Genomic DNA, 22,698 nt, shown 5'->3' with positions numbered 1-22,698 from the left:
ATTCCTACGGCTGGACCATAAACACGCTCTAACTTACAAAATTAGATACATAAACAAATTAAATAAACATATATCAAAGGAAGAGAACAAAACGTAGGCCAGTAGCTTAATGTCTCTGTGCTTTCTAAAACACAGTAAATATTTAACCAATTTCTTCATGAATAGCATATATAGGATATAAACAAAGACATAGATGAATAAATATATTTATGAGCATGCTGCTACCGTTTTTTCGTGTAACTGTGGAGTACTTATGGCCTTTACGGTCTTCATGAATAGCATACATAGGATATAAACAAAGACATAGATGAATCAATATATTTATGAGCATGCTGCTACCGTTTTTTCGTGTAACTGTGGAGTACTTATGGCCTTACGCGATCGATAGTAATTGGCCACTTTGACCTCCAATAGCTCGTGTACTATTCAAGTTACATGCCTGTAATTTATACCGATTTAGATTTACACTAACAGCTTTTTATAGACATGTAGATCAACGAAATCGGATGAACCGTTTAGATTTTGGAAATTAGTTGCTGGGTGTTTCTTGTATAATTTACCTCAGATACTAAACCTTAAACTATTAAAGATATTGAAAATCTGAATACACCATCAGAGTCGTCGTGCAAATAATAATAATGTACATGTTTCTTTTTGAGGTATCGTGATTCATCTGGCTACTACTAATTTCTATACGAACTGTGAAAAGTCTGCCATGATGGTTTCACAAAGTCCGCCATCTTTGGTCCTCCCGGCGCACAACGTCACCAAGGAATTCCGAGCCACGTACTCGATGGACCACGTGCTCCGGCCGTTGTGAGGCACCACGCGCTTGCTAACTAGCCGCGCCTTGCCAAACGGCCCGAGTGGTGGCCGCGAACTCTGAACTTAGAATATTTTCAGGGCGCCACAGCTCGCCCGTTACCTCACACAGTGAACATGTTATAAGTGGTAAGCTTTTTCCGTTTCATAATTTCGTAGGAGGTGCTTGAGAAAAATAATTTGGGAAAGTATTGGAACCGTGTCGCTACAGCCTGGAGACGCGCGACCGCTATGGTCGCAGGTTCGAATCCTGCCTCGGGCATGGATGTGTGTGATGTTCTTAGGTTAGTTAGGTTTAAGTAGTTCTAAGTTCTAGGGGACTGATGACCTAAGCAGTTAAGTCCCATAGTGCTCAGAGCCATTTGAGCCATTTTTGAAGTCGTTAAGTGCTTTTATTCTCAAACACTTGACAAAAATAATGTGGGTATTTGAGCGCCGATGGCTTCGCTGCCTCGGGAAACAGTGATGGATATAACGAAGAATGTCTGAAGGGACATTGTGACAAAGAGGAGCACAATATCCTTCTGAGGGAAGGCTAGAAATTACGCAAGGAGTTTTATTTACTCGAAGGAAGGATTCACTCAGTCGGAACGTGTTACGGGTGGGCTAGCAGCGCCTGCGCATTCACGTTACCTGTTGCGCGGAGGGAACATATAGAGCGAATAGTCGTCGCGTTCTTTCAGGCAGCCGCGGGGCTCGAAGAACATGAATATTTTCTTGATGGCCTCCGGCGGTGTGGGCGTTGCGCCTTCGGCAGAGCCCGAGCTGAGCGAGCCGTGGGGCGACGTCCGACTGCCGCCCCCGCCGCCGTTTCCGCCCCCGCTTCCGCCCCCGGCTCCGCCGCTGTCGTCCGGCAGGGCCGCAGCTCCCACGCGAGGCAGTGGCGAGCCCTCGGCCATCCCTGCAACACGAATGCTGATCGTATCTCTGTACATTGTTAACTCTTTCAGAACCTCTGTCTACAATTGTGTACATTAATGTTCACTGTGTATTAGCTGCAACAGAAATACTTTTCCTCAACGGAAACCACATGTACACAGTTATGAATGTTCAGTCCTTTCACCATGCATAAGTGCTGCCACCTGTTGGACACAACAATAAAAAAATCAACAAGTGAATGTAGCACTACACAGCAGTTTGTGGCCACCAGAAGACACATAAGTGGTTGGTTAGTTATATTCCACTGTATAATACTATACGTGTTACTTTGCATGTTAATTATTGAATGATAAGTTTATTTAAGAAAACAATGAATGTTTCAAAATTGATTACTTTAGTCCGCAAAAAGAAGCCAAGAGTAGAAAGCATATTTGGAAAACTGGTATATGTATGTGGATAAATCTTGCATCTAAAATCATTAAAAAAATCATCTAAGAGCATTAGAGCACACAGAAAAATTTGCCTTCCTCCATGAAAATTCAGGTCTGAAAGGGTTAAGTACGCAGGTGGTCAAGCAGTATTGGCTGAATCGGAGGGAAAACAACAATGTAGGATGGACAGTATCCCAAAAGTGGCAGGGCCGCCCTCTTCTTCTTCCTGCCTTCATTACTTCGCAAAATCAAGATCTAAATATGTTTTACCAAAACAATTCACCAAGTCACTGAATGTTTCGTTTTAATTGTTTGCACCTTTAACACAACAGGATTATTCAAACTTCCCAGTTTGCACGTTTAACTTCGTAGTGGTAGGGCAATGGCTGGCTTTAAGAACCTATTGGTCAGTCTGCCTTTTATTTCATTCAGTCGATTTTTTCACTCGAATGAGACAGTCGAAGGATCAACCGGCAATGTCAGCTATATAAATTTCACTCAGTCTCCGGGTTTGAGTGACTAGAGTTGCATACTTTTCAGCCTTTTCGGTTATGTATGAACCATGACTAGGGTTGTCAACTTTTTTTGGAGACAAATGATGTATCTTATCTCAAGTGGAGGCGAATAAAAAGTATATTTTTAAAAATGAATTATTTCCAAAATTTGTGTGTTTATTTATTTAAATGCGAATTTTTCATACTTCTGGCATTAAATATGGATTTTTAGTTGGTTTGAAAACATTAATTATTGAGATAAACTAAAGATCTTTATATAAATAGGTTATCAATTACTTTTAATTTAAATTTAATGAAGCTTTGTATCCGTCTTCCCGCTGGTTTGTACTCTCTGCCGATAATTCTGTTTTGGTAAATGGTGAAATGGCAAGAAAAGAAAACATATTTTTTTAAAAATTGTTTGTCGACTTAATCGCTTGCTTTTCAAGCATGTACTGTAGCTTATCAGAAGAATTTTATTTTTCATTTTTGAGGGGAATATTTACCATCAATCGTTAATTTTGTTTGAATTTCTTTAATTAATACTATCTCACAATATTGTGGGTGCTTCACTATTCTTTTTTTAGGTTTCCGTGTATATTACGATGTACGTGGACCATATTAAACAAGTAATAGGTTTCTGGAACCTATTTCCAGGGTGGGACTTGTAATGGTACTTGAATTACGTAACCATTACGGCACCCTACCTCATCCTCTTGATACCAGCAATATTCTACTGTGTTTCTGTAAAGTAGTTAACATATTTCTGAGGCAACATTCAGATTTGATTTCATTAATGTAGAGGTACTTTGATACATCGATATGTTTATGTTGCAATGATATTATTCTTATGTGTATTCTTTCTTTTGTCACTATGATCTTTGTCGTACTTGTAACTTTGAGTTTTGGGAGCGTAAGCGGTGATTAAAGAGTCAAGTCTTGGTCGCCATGTTAGAAAGACGCAAATTGTAGTCAGTTTATGAAATGTGAATTTTAACAATGAGGAAGATATTTTCAGGTATGTTTTATAATGTGATGTTTTGTGTGTTACGTGATACTGCAACAAAAGTAATAAAAAAGAAGTGTAACTTAAATTCGGAGTGCTGATTACTTTTTTACATCACCATTGTGCTAACTTTCAAAGGTTTAATCTTCAAGTATAGTTTGTGAAACACATCTATAAAACTTTTGAATATAGCAGAATAACACCTAGGCCTCTTTGCATCCGAGCTTGGAATCATCACTACCTAGATTTTTCGACGATTGAGTCATGAGTTCACAACGAGACCAGCGTGGGAAACACGAAAAGACGAGTGCCTAGTTTATCCATTATTTCATGAAATGACTTTATTAACTGTGCTCTAATGACAATTGCCACATAATATAACTTTGTTGTTGCACGAAAATGCAATATTTAGCAGCGTGAGCAACACTACAAATCATAATTTTTTACTTTTGTTGTGGTAGGGTTGTTAGAGACTGGAACCGGAACCAAATTCCGCTGATTTGTATAATGAAAAATGAGCTGGGCGGTGACGTACCCCTGGCGACGAGGGCGTTGACGCACTTGGGCTGCGGCAGCTCGTCGTCGGCCCTGCAGGAGACGAGCGACGCCTGCGGGGACAGCGGCTTGTGGCACGACGCCGCACCAGCTGCCGACACCGCCGCCGCAGCGGCCGCCGACGTCGACGTCGCCGACCCAGGCGACGACACCAGCGAGCCGTGCCTCGACACTCCAGCCGGCGTCGACACCTGCGGTCCGGTACGAGCACACGATTTTCATTATGTCCTGACATGGTCAGGGTGCAGACAAGCGATCCGTGAAAATGTTAAGCTTTACAGAATCCTTACAAATTATAAAAATAGATGTACGTATATACTGAGGTCACAAAAGTCGTAGGATACCTCTCAATATAGTGTCGGACCTCCTTTTGCCCGTGTTGCAGCAACTCGAAGTGGCATGGACTCAACACGTCGTTGGAAGTCCCGTACAGAAATACTGAGCCATGCTGCAGCTATAGCCATCCATAATTTCGAATGTGTTGTTGGTGCAAGATTTTGTGCACGAACTTACCTCTCGATTATGTCCCATAAATATTTGATGGGATTCACGATGGGCGATCTGGGTGGTGTAATGCATATATGCGTTCCCTTCACGTGTTAAAGCCAAGTGCCGACCGGTGTGGCCGAGCGGTTCTAGGCGCTTCAGACAGGAACCGCGCGACCGCTACGGTCGCAGGTTCGTATCCTGCCTCGGGCATGGATGTGTATGATGTCCTTTGGTTAGTTAGGTTTAAATAGTTCTAAGTTCTAGGGGACTGATGACCTCAGATGGTAAGTCCAATAGTGCTCAGAGCCATTTTGTTTAAGCCAAGTATTACGCACATTTATGCGATCGGGAATGCTCAGTAGCAGCCAGGCTACATGTACATTTAACAATTAAGCGTCAGCAAAAGCATTAGTGATGAAATCATAGGAGGCAATGTTGTGCAAACGTAGTAGGGACAAGATCCGATTATTTGGGAGTAGGTTCTTGCAATCTGAGACAGGGTTCCGAGACAAATTTCCGTCACAATATCCGCAAACGTGACGTCAGATCCGCCTAGCAACAGCGATCTGATCGCCCATTGGCTGAAGGTTTGGATATATATATATATATATATATATATATATATATATATATATATATATATATATATATATATATATAATGTCTGCAAACGTGACGTCAGATCCGCCTAGCAACAGTGATCTGATCGCCCATTGGCTGAAGGTAACGAGAGAAGTGTCCTTACTGGCTGAGAGAGAAGGGTGGGGTGGTCTCTCTTGTCCATCGGGAAGACAGGGCGAGTTAGTCGCGAGGAGCCACTCAAAACGCACGGTCGTGTGACCGGGGCGGCTCCAAAAGAACGGTAGCGATTGCATATTTCAGATGTTAAACAAGATATAAAGTGAAGTTATTAGTTATAAGAACGCCACGTGTCGTGGGCAGAGTCCATCATTATGTAAAGACAGAAAACGGGATTAATGTGTGTAAAGGGTCGAATATAGTGGCGTAGTCCAGAGCCGCCATATTGCAAATGCTGATTCTGTGACGTGTGTAACAAAGCAATCTCTGTATTAAAAGAAGTATAGTACAAACGTTGTTGACAATTGACAACTGGCATCTCTAAACACTCCAATTCAGCAGGATCACCACCTACATGGAACCTGGCGACTGAGCGCTACCACCGTGCTACGAGGGACTTACCGAAGCAGCAAGACACCAGGTTAGTGATACCACCCAGAGAAGTACTTCCTCCTCTCTATAATGCCAATGTGGGTGTTGCAGTGGCCAAATCATTCGCTCGAATGTTCTTCAAACCAATCGTGAACAATTGTGGCCCGACGACATGGAGCAAGTCCACCTTTCTATGCAGACATGAAATCTGTGATTGGAGGAAAATGCTCTCTATGCAATTGAACATAACCATTTCCGTCAATGATCGGTTCAGTTGGACCAGACGACCCAGTCTGTTTCAGGTAAAATCAGCCCACACCATTATGGAGCCACCAAAAGCTTGCACAGTGTCTTATTGACAACTTGGCTGCATGGCCTCGTGGGATCTGCGCCCCACTTGAACACTACCCTAAGCTCTTGTCAACTGAAATCGGAACTTATGTGACCAAACCACGGCTTTTCAGTCGTCTAGGATCCAACCGATATGGTCACAAGCCCAGGAGAGGCGCTGCAGGCGATGTCGTGCTGTTAGCAAAGGCACTGGCGTCAGTCGTCTACTGCAATAACCCATTAACGCCAAATATCCGCACCGTCCTAACCGATGCTTGCGTCATACGTCCAACATCGATTTCTGCGGTTGTTTTGCGAGGTGCCGGGGCTAGCAGTGTACTTGACACTAAATTCTTCTTGAATCTACATATGTAAATGATGCTCTAAGCCCCCCCTATTCTAACTCCGACTTTTGCTGTTGCACAAGGATAAAAAAAAAAAAAACCACGCGAACTGACTCTAATCAACCCTGCCAGTGGAGTAGAAGAGAGTTTGGCACCTGCAATAATTTAATTTGATAAATAAGTTAAATAAACGAAGGTTTCATTAACATAGTGGGAAATGATGGGTTGCTCTACCGATTAACAGAATGAAAGTTCTGTCCAAAATAACAATATGATTTATTAAGACTAAACACAAAATAATAAAAGAAACACATGAAATATTTATAATATATCAAATTGGCTCAAATTGGAGACTCATACAAACACTGTAAAGGTGAAGTTGTCCCTAAACTAGATCGTGAGGTTTAAGACGAAGTGGTATGTGGAGCCAATTCCTTGCCACTCAAATCTCAAGAGAGACACGCAGCTAACCCAACAGTAATTGCTGCTACTCAAGACAGAACAAAGTTAGAAAAAGACGAACAGGCGCGTTCTGCTGAGCTCTGATTATCACCTAGGAAAATCCCTATCTGCCGGTGCTGCGGACATACATTACCAAACTGTCTTCTAACTGCCAGAACACGATCTGGCGTATCGGCGGCGATGGCTGGTTGCTTCGACGTCCTCGACCGAAAGGGGAGAGCCGACTACCCCTGAGCACCCGTACAGGCCGAACACAGAACATTCCCGCCCCCACGACAGTGGCCGTGGTTAAACGTTCCAATCAGCAACTCTAAAACCGGCGGAAAATTCCACTCCATTGCCGGAGCACTACCATTCCACCAATGGAGATTTTTGGCGCCAATTTCTGCGCTGATTTTGCTACGTCACGGAGCTATGCCCTGAGCAAGCCAATCACAGTTACTATTTTGCAGAAAGCGCGGGAATTTTCCCGCCACAACTGCCTGGGTACACAAGTCATTCCCACGCCTCGCTGGTAGCCCGCCAGAAAGTGTTTTCGCTAAGTTTCTGCGAAGTAACGGAACCTCTAGCCCAGCCGCTACTTCAGGCCCTGGCGGGCGTGTCCCTTGACAATGTAGGCGTCTGGAAAGCATTCACTCGACTCCCTCACACGTGTCAGCTTAACCCTCTCGAGATCCGCAGAGCCCGCCTCTCACCGGACCACCCTGGTGACGAGAGACTGTGCGTGGGAAGTCCGCGTGTGAAGGAATAGCAACTTTCCACCACATGCAATTAGAGAGGAGAATCGTAAGATAGAAATATGAGAGGGGGCTCATGCCACCTCTCAGTTTCACGCAGTATTGCTTGTATGTTAGCACTGACAACTCTTGGCAAACGCCGCTGCTCTCAGTCGTTAAGTGAAGGCCGAGGGCCACTGCGTTGTCCGTGGAGAATGATAATGTGTGAAATTTGGCATTCTCGGCGTGCTTTTGATACCATGGATCTCGGAATATTGAATTCCCTAACGATTTCCGAAATGGAATGTCCCCTGTGTCTTGCTCCAACTATCATTCCGCGCTCATAGTGTGTCAATTCCCGTCGTGCGGCCATAATTACGTCGGAAACCATTTCACAATAGTTACCTGAGTACAAATGACAGCTCCGCCAATGCACGGCCCTTTTGTACCTTGTGTACGCGACACTACCGCCATCTGTACGTGTGCATACCCACACCCCTTGATTTGTCACCTCAGTGTTGGTTCAAATGGCTCTGAGCACTATGGGACGTAACTTCTGAGGTCATCAGTCCCCTAGAATTTAGAACTACTTAAACCTAACTAACCTAAGGACATCACACACATCCACGCCCGAGGCAGGATTCGAACCTGCGACCATACCAGTCACGCGGTTCCAGACTGTAGCGCCTAGAACCGCTTGGCCACTCTTTCACCTCAGTGTATTTATACACTAATGGCCATTAAAATAGCTACACCAAGAAGAAATGCAGATGATAAACAGGTATTAATTGGACAAATATATTGTACTAGAACTGACATGTGATTGCATTTTCACGCAATTTGGGTGCATAGATCCTGAGAAATCACTACCCACAACAACCACCTCTGGCCGTAATAACGGCCTTGATACGCCTTGGCAATAACTCAAACAGAGCTTGGATGGCGTGTACAGGTACAGCTGCCTATGCAGCTTCAACACGATTCCACGGTTCATCAAGAGTAGTGACTGGCGTATTGTGATGAGCCAGTTGCTCGGCCACCATTGACCAGACGTTTTCAGTTAGTGAGAGATCTGGAGAATGTACTGGCCAGGGCAGCAGTCGAACATTTTCTGTATCCAGAAAGGCCCGTACAGGACCTGCAACATGCGGTCGTGCATTATCTTGCTGAAATGGAGGGTTTCGCAGGGATCGAATGAAGGGTAGAGCCACGGGTCGTAACACATCTGAAATGTAACGTCCACTGTTCAAAGTGCCGTCAATGCGAACAAGAGGTGACCGAGACGTGTAACCAATGGCACCCCATACCATCACGCAGGGTGATACGCCAGTATGGCGATGACGAATACACGCTTCCAATGTGCGTTCACCGCGATGTCGCCAAACGCGGATGCGACCATCATGATGCTATGAACAGAACCTGGATTCATCCGAAAAAATGACGTTTTGCCATTCGTGCACCCAGGTTCGTCGTTGAGTACACCATCGCAGCTGGTCCTGTCTGTGATGCAGCTTCAATGGTAACCGCAGCCATGGTCTCCGAGCTGATAGTCCATGCTGCTGCAGACGTCGTCGAACTGTTCGTGCAGATGGTTGTTGTCTTGCAAACGTCCCCATCTGTTGACCCAGGGATCGAGACGTGGCTGCACGACCGTTACAGCCGTGCGGATAAGATGTCTGTCATCTAGAGTGCTAGTGATACGAGGCCGTTGGGATCCAGCACGGTGTTCCGTATTACCCTCCTGAACCCACCGATTCCACATTCTGCTAACACTCATTGGATCTCGACCAACGCGAGCAGAAATGTCGTGATACGATAAACCGCAATCGCGATAGGCTACAATCCGACCTTTATCAAAGTCGGAAATGTGATGGTACGCATTTCTCCTCCTTACACGAGGCATCACAACGTTTCACCAGGCAACGCCGGGCTACTGATGTTTGTGAATGAGAAAACGGTTGGAAATTTTCCTCATGTCAGCACCAGCGCCAACCATGTGTGAATGCTCTGAAAAGCTAATCATTTGCATATCACAGCACCTTCTTCCTCTCGGTTAAATTTCGTGTCTGTAGCACGTCATCTTCGTTGTGTAGCAATTTTAATGGCCAGTAGTGTATGTATGTATGTACGTATGTATGTATGTTCCACATCTCATCCTAAGCCACTGGACCGATTTCAACCGAACTTGGTACACATATAATTTACTGTCTGAACATTATCGCTGTTGGTTAAGAACCACCATCTATCAAAGGAGTGGGGACAGGGAAAGCAATGTAGCTCACGACACGAGAATACCCGTACTTCAGTTGTCCAATAGTTGAGAGTGAGAGCACTTAGAGACTTACAAGAAACTTTACACATAATGTGAAACTTTTAAAGAACTCTTTCTCGCTGAGAAGTCCTACAAGATGATGAAAGGAAAAATAGTTTATTGTGTACTATGTTTTGGTTGTTCATGCATTAAAACTACCACACAAAGGATGAAGGCAAAGGTCCCGAGTTCGAGTCTCGGTCGGGCACACAGTTTTAATCTGCCAGGAAGTTTCATATCAGCGCACACTCCGCTGCAGAGTGAAAATCTCATTCTGGATGAAGTTTTAATTTATTACTCCTTTGTACTAACTGTATTCGTGACACATTTTTCAGACAATGTTTGATCTTATATTGAAATTAGAATACGGTTGCTGAATAACAGCCATGTTCAAAACTGTACTGTTCACGTGTGTCATTGAACGAACCAGCAACATTTTATCAATATACGACACATAGTTCAGCAGATATGGCGTCAAAAACACTGACATGCATGAAAAACCACCGCGTCATACAGGACGTTTAAATTTATTACTTCTTGCTACTTACTCTATTCGCAGCACTTTTTACAGACAGTATCCATGTATGCCACTGAATGTACCTACAAAATATGTCGTATTACTACACACAGTTCAAACGTCATAAACACTGCGATGCATGGAAAACTGCTGCATCATGCATGTCGTTTCAATTTATTACTTCGTTACTACTAACTATTTTACAGACAGAAGCCACATAGACCACTGGATGTGCCTGCAAAATTATATCATCGTACAGTACATAGTTCAGAAGATATGGTGTCATAAACATTAAACTGCGTGAAACTGAAACTGCAGAGCAAAATTCAGTTGAGACACGGGTGAAACATGTGTACATATATGTGAAATATATCTGACATATACATACGCAGGCAAAGCCACGGGTAAAAAGCTCAACCTAAACCTCTGGAACGATTGCAACCAAAATCGGTGCACATATTAGTTACGATCTGGAAAGAAATATCGTGGGAGTAAGAACCAGCACCCTCCAATTGGGGTGAGTCTGATGACGTAGAGAGAGAAAGGAGGAGGAGGAGGAGATGGCCGGACAACGAAGGGGAAGGGGGCGATGCACACAGACAGGGGGAGGGGGGATGGACAGAGAGAGGGGGGGGCAACGGACAGAGAGAGGGGAGACGTGAAGATGGACAGTCAGGGGAAAGAGGAAGGGATGAACAGTCAGGGGGAGGAAGAGACAGGCAGAGAGAGGGGGCAGGAAGAGATGAACAGAGGGAAGGGAAAAAAAACAGACAGAGGAGTGTGGTGCAGAAGGACAGAGGGAGGGGGAAGGAGGAGATGTAGAGAGAGGGGGGAAGGATGAGATGGACAGAGAGAGAGGGGAGTTGGACTAATAGAAGATGCAAATGAATACATACTTGGGCAACACCGGGTACTCAGCTATTTTTTATATAAAATCCTTTAACAATCCAGATTCCAATATTTTGACAATCATTGATTACTACTTTCGGCTGAGCAATCAGCCATATTCAGATTTGAATTATTACGGAAAATTGCACGTAAAGGAGAAACAGTGTAAAGGACGCTGACAAATTTACCGAGAGATAAATGAAGGCAAATACATACGAATTAATAAAATGAGTGTAACGTCTAATCTTAAGATTGGACTCAGCCACGGGCAAGGATGTGTGTGACGTCCTTAGGTTAGTTAGGTTAAGAAGTTCTAAGTCTAGGGGACTGATGTCCTCAGATATTAAGTCCCACAGTGCTTAGAGCCATTTGAACCATTTGGACTCAGACACAGTGTCATCAATATAACACGTGCTTGTTGTGCGTGAAAGAGGCTACAGTTTATGTTACAAACATGTATTCTTTATTTAAGTGTGTTTACGACAGGGCCACCTATCAGCATGTAGTTTTCCTGTGAGGCCGAGCACGTAATATCAGCCAGTCCGCTCGTTGCTCTGAATTGGACACACATCACTATTGTTGCCTGATAACTTCGTCACGGCTGCACCTTTTTTTACGGCTCCGTATTGGGTTTATGACACATGTTGCTAGTAAGTGCTACAATGTTGCTGTACAGTGCGTATGACCTTTTTTAAAAATTTATTGGCTTTCAGGACATGACAATACAACCATCCCAGTAGTGGTCAGTCAGTTATGACGATACCAACGTGAGAGAACCCAACACCCAGTCGTCGAGGGGAAAAAAAAAATCTGCGGCCTGCCCAGGAATCGAACCCGTGCTGTGTTGGACGTCCTTACACATTTGAAGAAGAAAAGTTTATCTTCATAAACTTACACTCGTGTAGTTCCGCATTATGTCACGTTTGATAATACTTGGATTATTTACATTTTCTGGGTATTGCTTCCGTAAAGTTTCATCGATTTGTAACATCAAAACTTTTCCTGTGGTCACTTTTGTGCACAAGCATATGTTTTATTGATGAAAATGGGTCTACATCCATGTTTGTGATTAGACACTACACTCTTTTTATTAATTGTATGTATTTGCCTTCATTTACTTCCTGTTCAGTTCGTTAGCGTCCTTTAAACTGTTTCCTCTTTATGTGCAGTTTTTTTACTATTCAGATCTGAAGACGGCTGATTGCTCAGAAAATTAATGATCAATGATTGTTAAAATATTGCGATCTAAACTATTAAAGGATTTCATACAGAAGTTCTTTAACGTTTAACAATCTCTTACTTAGATGCCGAGATGCAAGTGACTCAGTAACACAGCTACGCTTATTATCGACAGTACGATCGTAAGGGGTATGAAGCGAATTTTGCCACTAATTTCGTGTCAAGGAGGACGCAGCATGCTATGTCTGATCGAGAATGATGCACAGATATAGAAGTAACTTCGTGAGTCCGTTAGAGCCCTTGCTACAAGACTCATCCGACCAAATGACGTACTTCTATTGCTCCATAATCCAGGTTTTAAAGACTTTGGCACCATGCTTTCCTGTTGCTGGCATTTGCACCGCTGGTGAGTTGTTATGGGATTCCAGCTCGCCATGAAATTTCATGCTCATGGAGTTTGTTTTATACTTCGCCTAACATGATTCTGTGTACACTTTTATGTGAGTAAGTGACATTCCATTACGCATTAGTTGGTGTTGATATTTACATCAGTTAACACATTCGTAACAGCTTAAGCCTTTAATGTTACTTATGTACTAATTTATTTGGTATATGGGAACCTGATGATGGTCAGGCGACTGAAATAAAGTATTTTACCAGCAGCACAGGGCGGTATAATGACATTTTTCAAATATATAAGAGCTGTGGTGCACAGTCTTCTGAAGATAACGACTACGTTGAACACGACTGCCCCATTAACCCTGTTGTGGGAATCTAGGTAAGTTGCGAGCAATGGTGGTGTAGACTCTACAGGACATGGATGTTTGGATCGGTGCTGGAAGTATGCACGGATAGCCGAGTAGTTAAGGCGACCGCTCACGATAAGCGGAAAATGCGGGTTCGAGTCCCGACCCGGCACGAATTTCTTAGTATGAATACGAAGAAAGAATCGAATTCCCACATATAAAACAACTTCAGACGTCTGATTACTTTATAAACGAGTTAATGCGTTAAATATTTCACTTTAACAAGATAAGTTAGAAAAAGCTTAGGAAAGATTTGAAATTATACTTAAAAGTTTGTTGGAAATTGATAAATGCTATTGTTATCTACGAGGGTCACTCCAAAAGAAATGCACACTATTTTTTTTAAAATCGATCTTTTATTCTATTTGTTTGAAAGTTTTACAAGGTGTAGATACATAATTTAGGAATAATATTTTAATTTCTCCACATAATTTCCATCCCTTTCAACTGCCTTACACCATCTTGGAACCAGCGCCTGTATACCCGCACGGTAAAATGCTGGACCAACATGTTAGAGCCACTGTTTGGCAGCGTACTCAAGGGAGTCATCATCTTCAAACCCTGTTCCACTCCACTGATTGCCTCTTCATTTCCCAAAAAGATGATAGTCACATGGAGCCAGGTCAGAACTGTAAGGCGGGTGTTTCAGTATTGTCCAGCCGAGTTTTGTGATCGCTTCCATGGTTTTTTGACTGACATTTGGCCGTGCATTGTCCTGCAACAGGAAAACATCCTGCTTTTGCCGATGTGGCCGAACACGACTCAGTCGAGCTTGAAGTTTCTTCCGTGTCGCCACATATGCATCAGAATTTATGGTGGTTCCACTTGGCATGATGTCCACAAGCAAGAGTCCTTCGGAATCGAAAAACACCGTAGCCATAACCTTTCCTGCAGAAGGTGTGGTTTTGAATTTTTTTTCTTGGGTGAATTTGCATGATGCCACTCCATTGATTGCCACTTCGTCTCTGGTGGAAAATGATGGAGCCATGTTCCATCACCTGTCACAATTCTTCCAAGAAATTCATCTCCACCATTGTCGTACTGTTTCAAAAGTTCGCTGCATACCGTTTTTCTTGTTTCTTTGTGAGCCACTGTCAACATCCTGGGAACCCACCTGGCACAAACCTTTTTTAACGCCAACACTTTCAGTATTCTGCAAACACTTCCTTCCCCTATCCCAATGTAGAGTAACAATTCGTTCACTGTGATGCATCTGTCAGCAGTCACCAATTCGTTAACTCTCTGCACATTGTCTGGAGTGTGTGCAGTACGAGGCCTGCCGCTGCGAGGACAATCCTCAATATTGCCGTGCCCGCTTTCATCAGGTAACCTGCTTTCCCACCGACTAACTGTACTGCGATCGACAGCAGCATCTCCATACACCTTCTTGTGGATGTTTCCCATTGTCTCGTTTTCACAGGACAGGAATTCTATGACATCACGTTGCTTCTGACGAACGTCAAGTGTAGCAGCCATCTTGAAGACATGCTGTGACGGCGCCACTCACGGTAACAGGTTGAAATAAGTTTGAAAACAAGCGGGGAGGATGTATCTACTCACTGTAAAACTTTCACACATGCAGAATGAAAACTGTGTTTTTACAAAAATAGTGTGCATTTCTTTTGGAGTGACCCTCGTACATTTACATCTACATATATACTACGCTAACCACCGTACGATGGCTTCCTGTTCCACTATGAAATGGAGCGAGGGAAAAGTGACTATCTATACGCCTCCACATGAGACCTAATTTTTCGTACCTTATCTTCGTGATCCTTAAGCGTAATAGTTGTTGGCGGCATTGGAATCATGCTACAGTCAGCTTCAAATGCCGGTTCTCTAAATTTTCTCAATAGCTTTCCTCGAAAAGACCATCACTTTCCCTCCAGGGCTTCCCATTAGGGTTCCCGAAGCGTCTCCGTCACACTCGCGTGTTCGAACCTACCGTTAACAAACCTCTGAACTGCTTCGATGTATTCTTTTAATCTGACGTCGTATGGATCCTAAACACTCGGGCAGTACTCAAGAATAGGTCTCCTTTACAGATGAACCACACTTTACCAAAATTCCCCCAATAAACCGAGGTCGACCATTCGTCTTGTCTACCACAATCCTGACATGCTCATTTCAATTTCATATCCCTTTGCAACGTTATCCCCAGATATTTAAACGACACGACTGTATCAAGCAGGACACCACTAATACTGTATCCGAACATTGCGGTTTTTTATCTCTACTTATCTGCATTAACTTACATTTTTCTACATTGGTGCTAGTTGCCATTAATTGTACCAAATATAAATTTTGTCTAAGTCGTCTTGTATCCTTCTACAATCACTGAACTTTGACATGGATATACACAACACTGGGTGAATAAAAACTGAGTAATTTATGCTCTATTTTAAGCAAAAGATAGTTTTTCACGCATCTCAATGTTTATTACGTCGTATCCCCTGAAATACGTGTCGCACTTTGACATAATTTTGGAGGTACATTAGATGATGTATGTAGTTACTGTCTACAAAGTGTGTAGCGAATCGAGTTAACAGTTAAGAAGTAGCAAATTAAAACGTCATGCTTGCTGGTGAAAATGTGTAAGCGATGAACTTTTTTTTCTTTTGTCATTTTACGGGCGATGTTAGCAAGGAAACGTCCGTAAAGGTTTCAAATTATGTATAAGGTCTGTTGGAAGCCGATAAGTGCTCTCATTCTAAAATACTGGAGGAATGAAGTCTGTGCATTTGTGCGCCGTCAGTTACCCTGCCTCAAGACAAACACACTGTAATACTTGCCTTCCTGCGTTGAACTTTTAACATAAGATATACCTCTTAATGAGTAGATTATGACAGCATGTTAGATTTTTAAATTTAGTAATACGAGGGCTGATAAAAAAAGTCTGAGACTGATTTTTTCCTGTTGCTTCCGTGATAGTTTCCTACCTGTACCGTGAATTTTGAGAAGAGCGAGTTTGCATGTATAATGTCCGTAGTCAGCAGTACTCTTGCGTATACAGGTTGGAAGTAAGCTCTATTTTGCAGATGTTCTTTGAATTTCGCATACCAAACAGTGAAGTGACGTAGGAGGAGCAGTGCGGCGCAATAAAATTCTGTGTTCGTTTAAGCCGTGTCGCCAGTGAAACTTACGAAAAGCTGCAGCAAGCGTACGATGCAGATGCACTATCTCAGCGCTATCTTGCTTAGGTGGTTCAAGGACTTCAAAGAACGCCGACCTCTCTGTGTTAAGCAATGGTGTTTCGGCTTCTGCTGTGACTGAAGTCAACATTAACGCAGCTGCTCTGATTGTCCATGAGGACGAGCGGATAACATTGCGTAACATCAGTCAAGTGTTGAGAATTTCATATGACAGTGTTTTTACGATCATGCATGATCACCGAGTGAGGTGGCTCAGTGGTTAGCACACAGGACTCGCATTCGGGAGGGAGACGGTTCCCTAATCCGATGCGACCGATGTCCCCCAAATCAACCACCCAACCATCCACGATCATCTCACATGACCCGTTTTTGTGTCCGTTGAGTGCCACGTCTGTTGACTCCCGAACGAAAGCGTGTGCGAATAAAGACAAGCCGAGAGGGGCTGCGTCTCTTTGCTGGTGGATGGGATGCGTTTCCGAAATCGATTATTACCGGTGGCGAAATATGGCGACATCATTATGATCCTGGAGAAAAACGAACCAGAATAGCGCGAAATCGCCAGATTCTCCAACATCAAAAAAGGCGAAAGTTTTTCCATCTGCAGTGAAAGTGATCGTCATCACATTTTCTCACTATCACGCAAAGATTTACCAGAATGCAGTTCCCTCTCGCATTACCGTTAGATTTGCATAGTACGTGTCAATATTGGCTAGACTGAGCACACGTATTGCAAGGAAAGAACTAGAACTTTCACTGAGTGGCGTCTTCATCATGACAAAGCACGGCCTCATGTCGCAAATCAAGTCATGCAGTTTCTGGCTCAATCCAACATTACCCGTGTACCGCATCCGCCCTTGTAGCCACGATCTTGCACCATGTGAATTTTTTTTTTTTTATTCCCATCACTAAAGGCAAAGCTTCGGGACGTTCAGTTTGAAAACTCTGAAGCAGTGCTTAAGAAATGTGAGGCGATTTTCAAGGACCTGACAAAGAATGGTCTGCCCCTCTTTATTGAGGACGGGCAGAGGCGCTATAAGAAGTGCATTCAAGTAGGAGTGCAGCACTTTGAAAAATATCATGTAAACATTGAAATGGAGAACAAAGATCAGTGAAAAAAAATCGGTCTCAGTCTTTGTTGATCAGCCCTCGTAATTGGGCGTAATATTGAAAATCGAAGTTTTGTTGCCTTAACGCTGCAACTGGTACCGTGTTCCGGGATAACGTTTTAGTAATATAAGTATGACGACAGGGATGTAAGAAGGGTGTAAATAAAAACAAATTGTAGTATTTATCGAAGATAACTTCGACATCGCGACGTATCGATACTCTTCTATTAATGCCGACCATGAGTAAAGTATCGATACTGTACCTCCGGCAGTCGGAAGAAGGAGGCGCGACCCCGCAGAGAGCCCTGCGGGCTGAGCTGCGTTTTTTTTTTTTTTTGCTATCGAAGGTGGATTCAATATGGTATCGATATTTTCCTTTCCATGCGGCTAATGAGTAAAGTATCGATATCCTGCTTTCGATACTGTACCTGCGGCAGCGGGCAGTAGGAGGCGTGTCCCCGCAGCGAGCCCTGCGGGCTGAGCTGTCGGCTTGCGCCGTTGCCGCCCCCGCCCCCGCCGCCCCCGCTGCCAGTGTCGTTGCGGATGCTGCCCACCAGCCCGCCGTTGCAGTGAGCGTGTGCGTGCTCCCCGCACTGGCTGCAGCTCCGATGGCTCGTCCTGTCACTGCGGCAAAAAAATACATCACGACTGCTGTTACGACAGCCTGCGAACAGAGTAGCGAGGCGCAAAAAAGCAAGCAAGACTAGCTGACTCCAGTACGTGGAATTCACATCACTGTCAGATCAGCAGAAGCTTGGAGTTCTCCATCAGATATCAGGCAACGTAGTTTCACTACACTCTTCATTGTGCTAAAGCTCTACTAGTTATTTTCGCCAATGCTGCAAACGTTATCACTGTTACACCTATTACAAATTGGGAAGCATAAGACGTTTGAACTAAAGCACGCTCCCGATTATGCGGCTAGTTCGGTGGTTATTGAAAAAACAAAACCTGAAGCCTTTTCTTGTAATTAGAACCAATAAATTCGTTTAGAATACGTTATTTTGCCTGTAGCTCATGTTTTATCGTGCACACCGAGGTAATGAAATACGTTGATCTGTTATTAAAATATTTATGACAAAATTTGTTTGAGCATGCCAATATTTTGACCCTCCAGAAAATAGGACCATCGTCAGGACGGAAAATGGAAGTGAATGAAAGACAGAAACAGAGAAAAGTTGGACGATTATTTCCCGAAAGTAACTGAAAGCAAGGGTACGAAATACAGTGTATTTAAAGCGCAATTTTGAAAATAAGTTGTTAATTTCCGGCGAGAAATGTGCAAGTCATCAGTGACACGCAGCATGTATTGCAGATACAGTAATTATAGCAGTTTCCAATGATATGTATTTTGGATTATTAGTGTTTCTTACTTCTCGGTGCAGTCTTGGTTCCGAATTAGCTTATTGTAATAATAACAATGATAATAATAATAATAATAATAAATGATTGAGGTTCCGATAAATACTAGAGGAAGAAAAAAGTATATAGACTTAGAGTCTCTGCAGAAACGCGTGATACATAGTGAAGCTAATCTTATGCTTGTTGTTGACTAATATAATTTTTGACGGTTACTAAATGTGATGTATGCGACACAGTATTGTAAATGATTTCTGCAAGGATGTGCTGAAAATTACCTCCGAATTTTTTATGTGAAAACTCTTAAAGCTTTTTAAATGGAACAAACTTTAGTTACATGATACATCTTTATTCTTCATATCTCCATATTTATTTCTCAGCATAGTAACCCTAGTGAGGAACACATTTCTCCCAACGAGAGTCCAGTTTGTTGCTACAGTCACTGTAGAATGTTTGACTTCGTTGGCGGAGCCACAACCTCACCTCTGCTTGCACCGCTACATCACTATCAAAGTGAAGGCTTTTAAGGTGTACTGTAAGGTTTGGAAACAGATGAAAATCGGGTGGGGCCATGTGGGAACTGTATGGAGTATGATCGATGTCTGTGAATCCAAAGCGTCGGATTGTTACAGATGACGTAGCGCTCGTACCTAATATGGCATTGTCGTGCAGAAGGTGAGGGTGCCACATGTGTGGACGAACTCTTCGAATTCGAAACTTGATTAGAGCATGCTGTTTCTCACGCAGCGGTATAGTTACGTTACACACCGACATGTTACACGCTAGGGAGTCTATACTCATATGCGGAGAGAGGAAGTGGACAATGTTCATTAGACCATAGATAATAAACACTGTCGACTGTTAACTATCACAATACACATTATAGCAGAAACTCCAGCTTGTTATATAATGTATGATTACTGTGCATTTAATACGATATAAATTAAAGAGTGTCGTGATGCAGTATATTAGCCATTTATTACGACGTTCCGAAAAAAATGGGAATCGACCAGGAAAAAAAATGTTTCATTTATATTACTTGATTGCGTCTATATGTAGTTTTTTCCTTCCGAGATAATATATTTTAGATGAGATATTGTGAATCAACAAACCGTCTCATACCGGGAAAATCCAGAACACACATTTCTGTAATGATGCTTAGAAACACTAACGAATAAAAGCATGGAAACACAATTTCACAGTAGCTGATTTTCGAAAACGAAGCATGTGTTATTACAGATACTTGCGTTTTCATGCGATTAGCAATTAAACATAAAAAGATTATGATTTATGATTCAGGATTTGTTAATCGACATTTCAATTCGACAAAATAAGTAATTCGAAAAAAACTAATTTGGTAACAGCGAGAAACGAACTGCCAACAGAATAGTTTGTAATCTTGAATGCTACTTACGAGATACATGCGACTTTGAGACACACAGGCGAAATAATGTTTTGTACATAATGGTGCCCATAAATTTTTAAATCGTACTTTTTTCGCAATACAACAAGTCTGTATACATTGTGTGCTATAGACTGAAACAGTTTCCCAAAAGTCTACAGACCAATAACCCAACTCCAGCAAGCACTGAGCATATACGAATCGAGAGGAACATATGGACCAAAATGGCGTCGTAGCTGATCAGCCAATCACGAACGGTCGCTCTCCCTATGTATATGGGCTCTCTAACTACATGCTGCAATTCGGGTCCTTCTAGCGGCAGAGGGTTTAAAATTATGTCAGCAAAGCGGAAAAATCGACCGAATAACATGCATGGCATGTAATACCTCAACTGATATTCAGTACAAAATAAAAATTGGGAGGCATTACTTTTCAGCACCGCTCTCGAATATTGGTGTATTTGACACTGCCAGTTTTTAGCCCCGTATTTCATTCTAAGCAAAGAAGCAAAAGCACAAAGGTGGAAGGAGTATATAGAGGGTCTATACAAGGGCGAGGTACTTGAGGGCAATATTATGGAAATGGAAGAGGATGTAGATGAAGATGAAATGGGAGATATGATACTGCGTGAAGATTTGACAGAGCACTGAAAGACCTAAGTCGAAACTAGGCCCCGGGAGTAGACAACATTCCATTAGAACTACTGACAACCTAGGGAGAGCCAGTCCTCCACAAAACTCTACCATCTGGTGAGCAAAATGTATGAGACAGGCGAAATACCCTCAGACTTCAAGAAGAATATAATAATTCCAATCCCAAAGAAAGCAGGTGTTGACAGATGTGAAAATTACCGAACTGGCTCTGAGCACTATGGGACTTAACTTCTGAGGTCATCAGTCCACGAACTTAGAGCTACTTAAACCTAACGACATGACACACATCCATGCCCGAGGCAGGATTCGAACCTGCGACCGTAGCGGTCGCGTGGTTCCAGACTGTAGCGCCTAGAACCGCTCGGCCACTCCAGCCGGTAAAATTACCGAACTATCAGTTTAATAAGTCACGGCTGCAAAATACTAACGCGGATTCTGTACAGATGAATGGAAAAACTGGTAAAGCTGACCTCGGGGAAGATCAGTTTGGACTCCGTAGAAATATTGGTACACGTGAGGCAATACTGACCCTACCACTTATCTTAGAAGCTAGATTAAGAAAAGGCAAACTTACGTTTCTAGCATTTGCAGACTTAGAGAAAGCTTTTGACAATGTTGACTGGAATACTCTCTTTCAAATTCTGAAGGTGGCAAGGGTAAAATACAGGGAGCGAAAGGCTATTTACAATTTGTACGGAAAGCAGATGGTAGTTATAAGAGTCGAGGGACGTGAAAGAGAAGCAGTGATGGGGAGGGAGTGAGACAGGGTTGTAGCCTATCCCAGATGTTATTCCATCTGTATATTGAGCAAGTGGTAAAGGAAACAAATGAAAAATTCGGAGTAGGAATTAAAATCCATGGAGAAGGAATAAAAACTTTGAGGTTCGCCTATGACATTGTAAATCTGTCAGTAACAGCAAAGGACCTGGTAGAGCATCTGAACGGAATGGACAGTGTCTTGAAAGGTGGATATAAGATGAACATCAACAAAAGCAAAACGAGGATAATGGAATGTAGTCGAGTGAACTCGGGTGATGCTGAGGGAATTAGATTAGAGAATGAGACACTTAAAGTAGTAAAGGAGTTTTACTATTTGGGGAGCAAAATAACTGATGATGGTCGAAGTAGGGAGGATATAAAATGTGGACTGATAGCAAGGAAAGCGTTTCTGAAGAAGAGAAATTTGTTAACATCGAGTATAGATTTAAGTGTCAGGAAGTCGTTTCTGAAAGTATTTGTATGGAGTGTAGCCATGTATGGAAGTGAAACGTGGACGATAAATATTTCGGAGAAGAAGAGAATAGAAGCTTTCGAAATGTGGTGCTACAGAAGAATGCTGAAGATTAGATGGGTAGATCACATAACTAATGAGGAGGCATTGAATAGAATTGGGGAGTTTGTGGCACAACTTGACTAGAAGAAGGGATCGGTAGGACACGTTCTGAGTCATCAAGGGATCACCAATTTAGTACTGGAGGGCAGCGTGGAGGGTAAAAATCGTAGATGGAGACCAAGAGATGAATACACTAAGCAGATTCAGAAGGATGTAGGCTGCAGTACGTACGGGGAGATGAAGAAGCTTGCACAGGATAGAGTAGCATGGAGAGCTGCATCAAACCAGTCTCAG

The 22,698-nt window shown here is 42.9% G+C and overlaps 1 protein-coding gene across 1 annotated transcript in view; it reads right to left on the bottom strand.

Moving 5' to 3' along the window:
- Positions 1–22,698, bottom strand: part of LOC126234906 (voltage-dependent T-type calcium channel subunit alpha-1G) — a 790,867-nt gene that overhangs the window by 126,939 nt on the left and 641,230 nt on the right. Inside the window, exons 22-24 of the mRNA XM_049943646.1 lie at positions 18,086–18,281; positions 4,080–4,240; positions 1,456–1,614 (exon numbers count right to left, since the gene is read on the bottom strand). Coding sequence (XP_049799603.1) covers positions 1,456–1,614; positions 4,080–4,240; positions 18,086–18,281 — 516 coding nt within the window. The remainder of the gene's footprint in view (positions 1–1,455; positions 1,615–4,079; positions 4,241–18,085; positions 18,282–22,698) is intronic.

Source organism: Schistocerca nitens, chromosome 2 (genome assembly GCF_023898315.1).
Source record: "Schistocerca nitens isolate TAMUIC-IGC-003100 chromosome 2, iqSchNite1.1, whole genome shotgun sequence".
NCBI classification, from domain to species: Eukaryota; Metazoa; Arthropoda; class Insecta; order Orthoptera; family Acrididae; genus Schistocerca; species Schistocerca nitens.
Note: the sequence above shows the minus strand (reverse complement) of the source record. Positions and strands in the feature narration are given on the sequence as shown.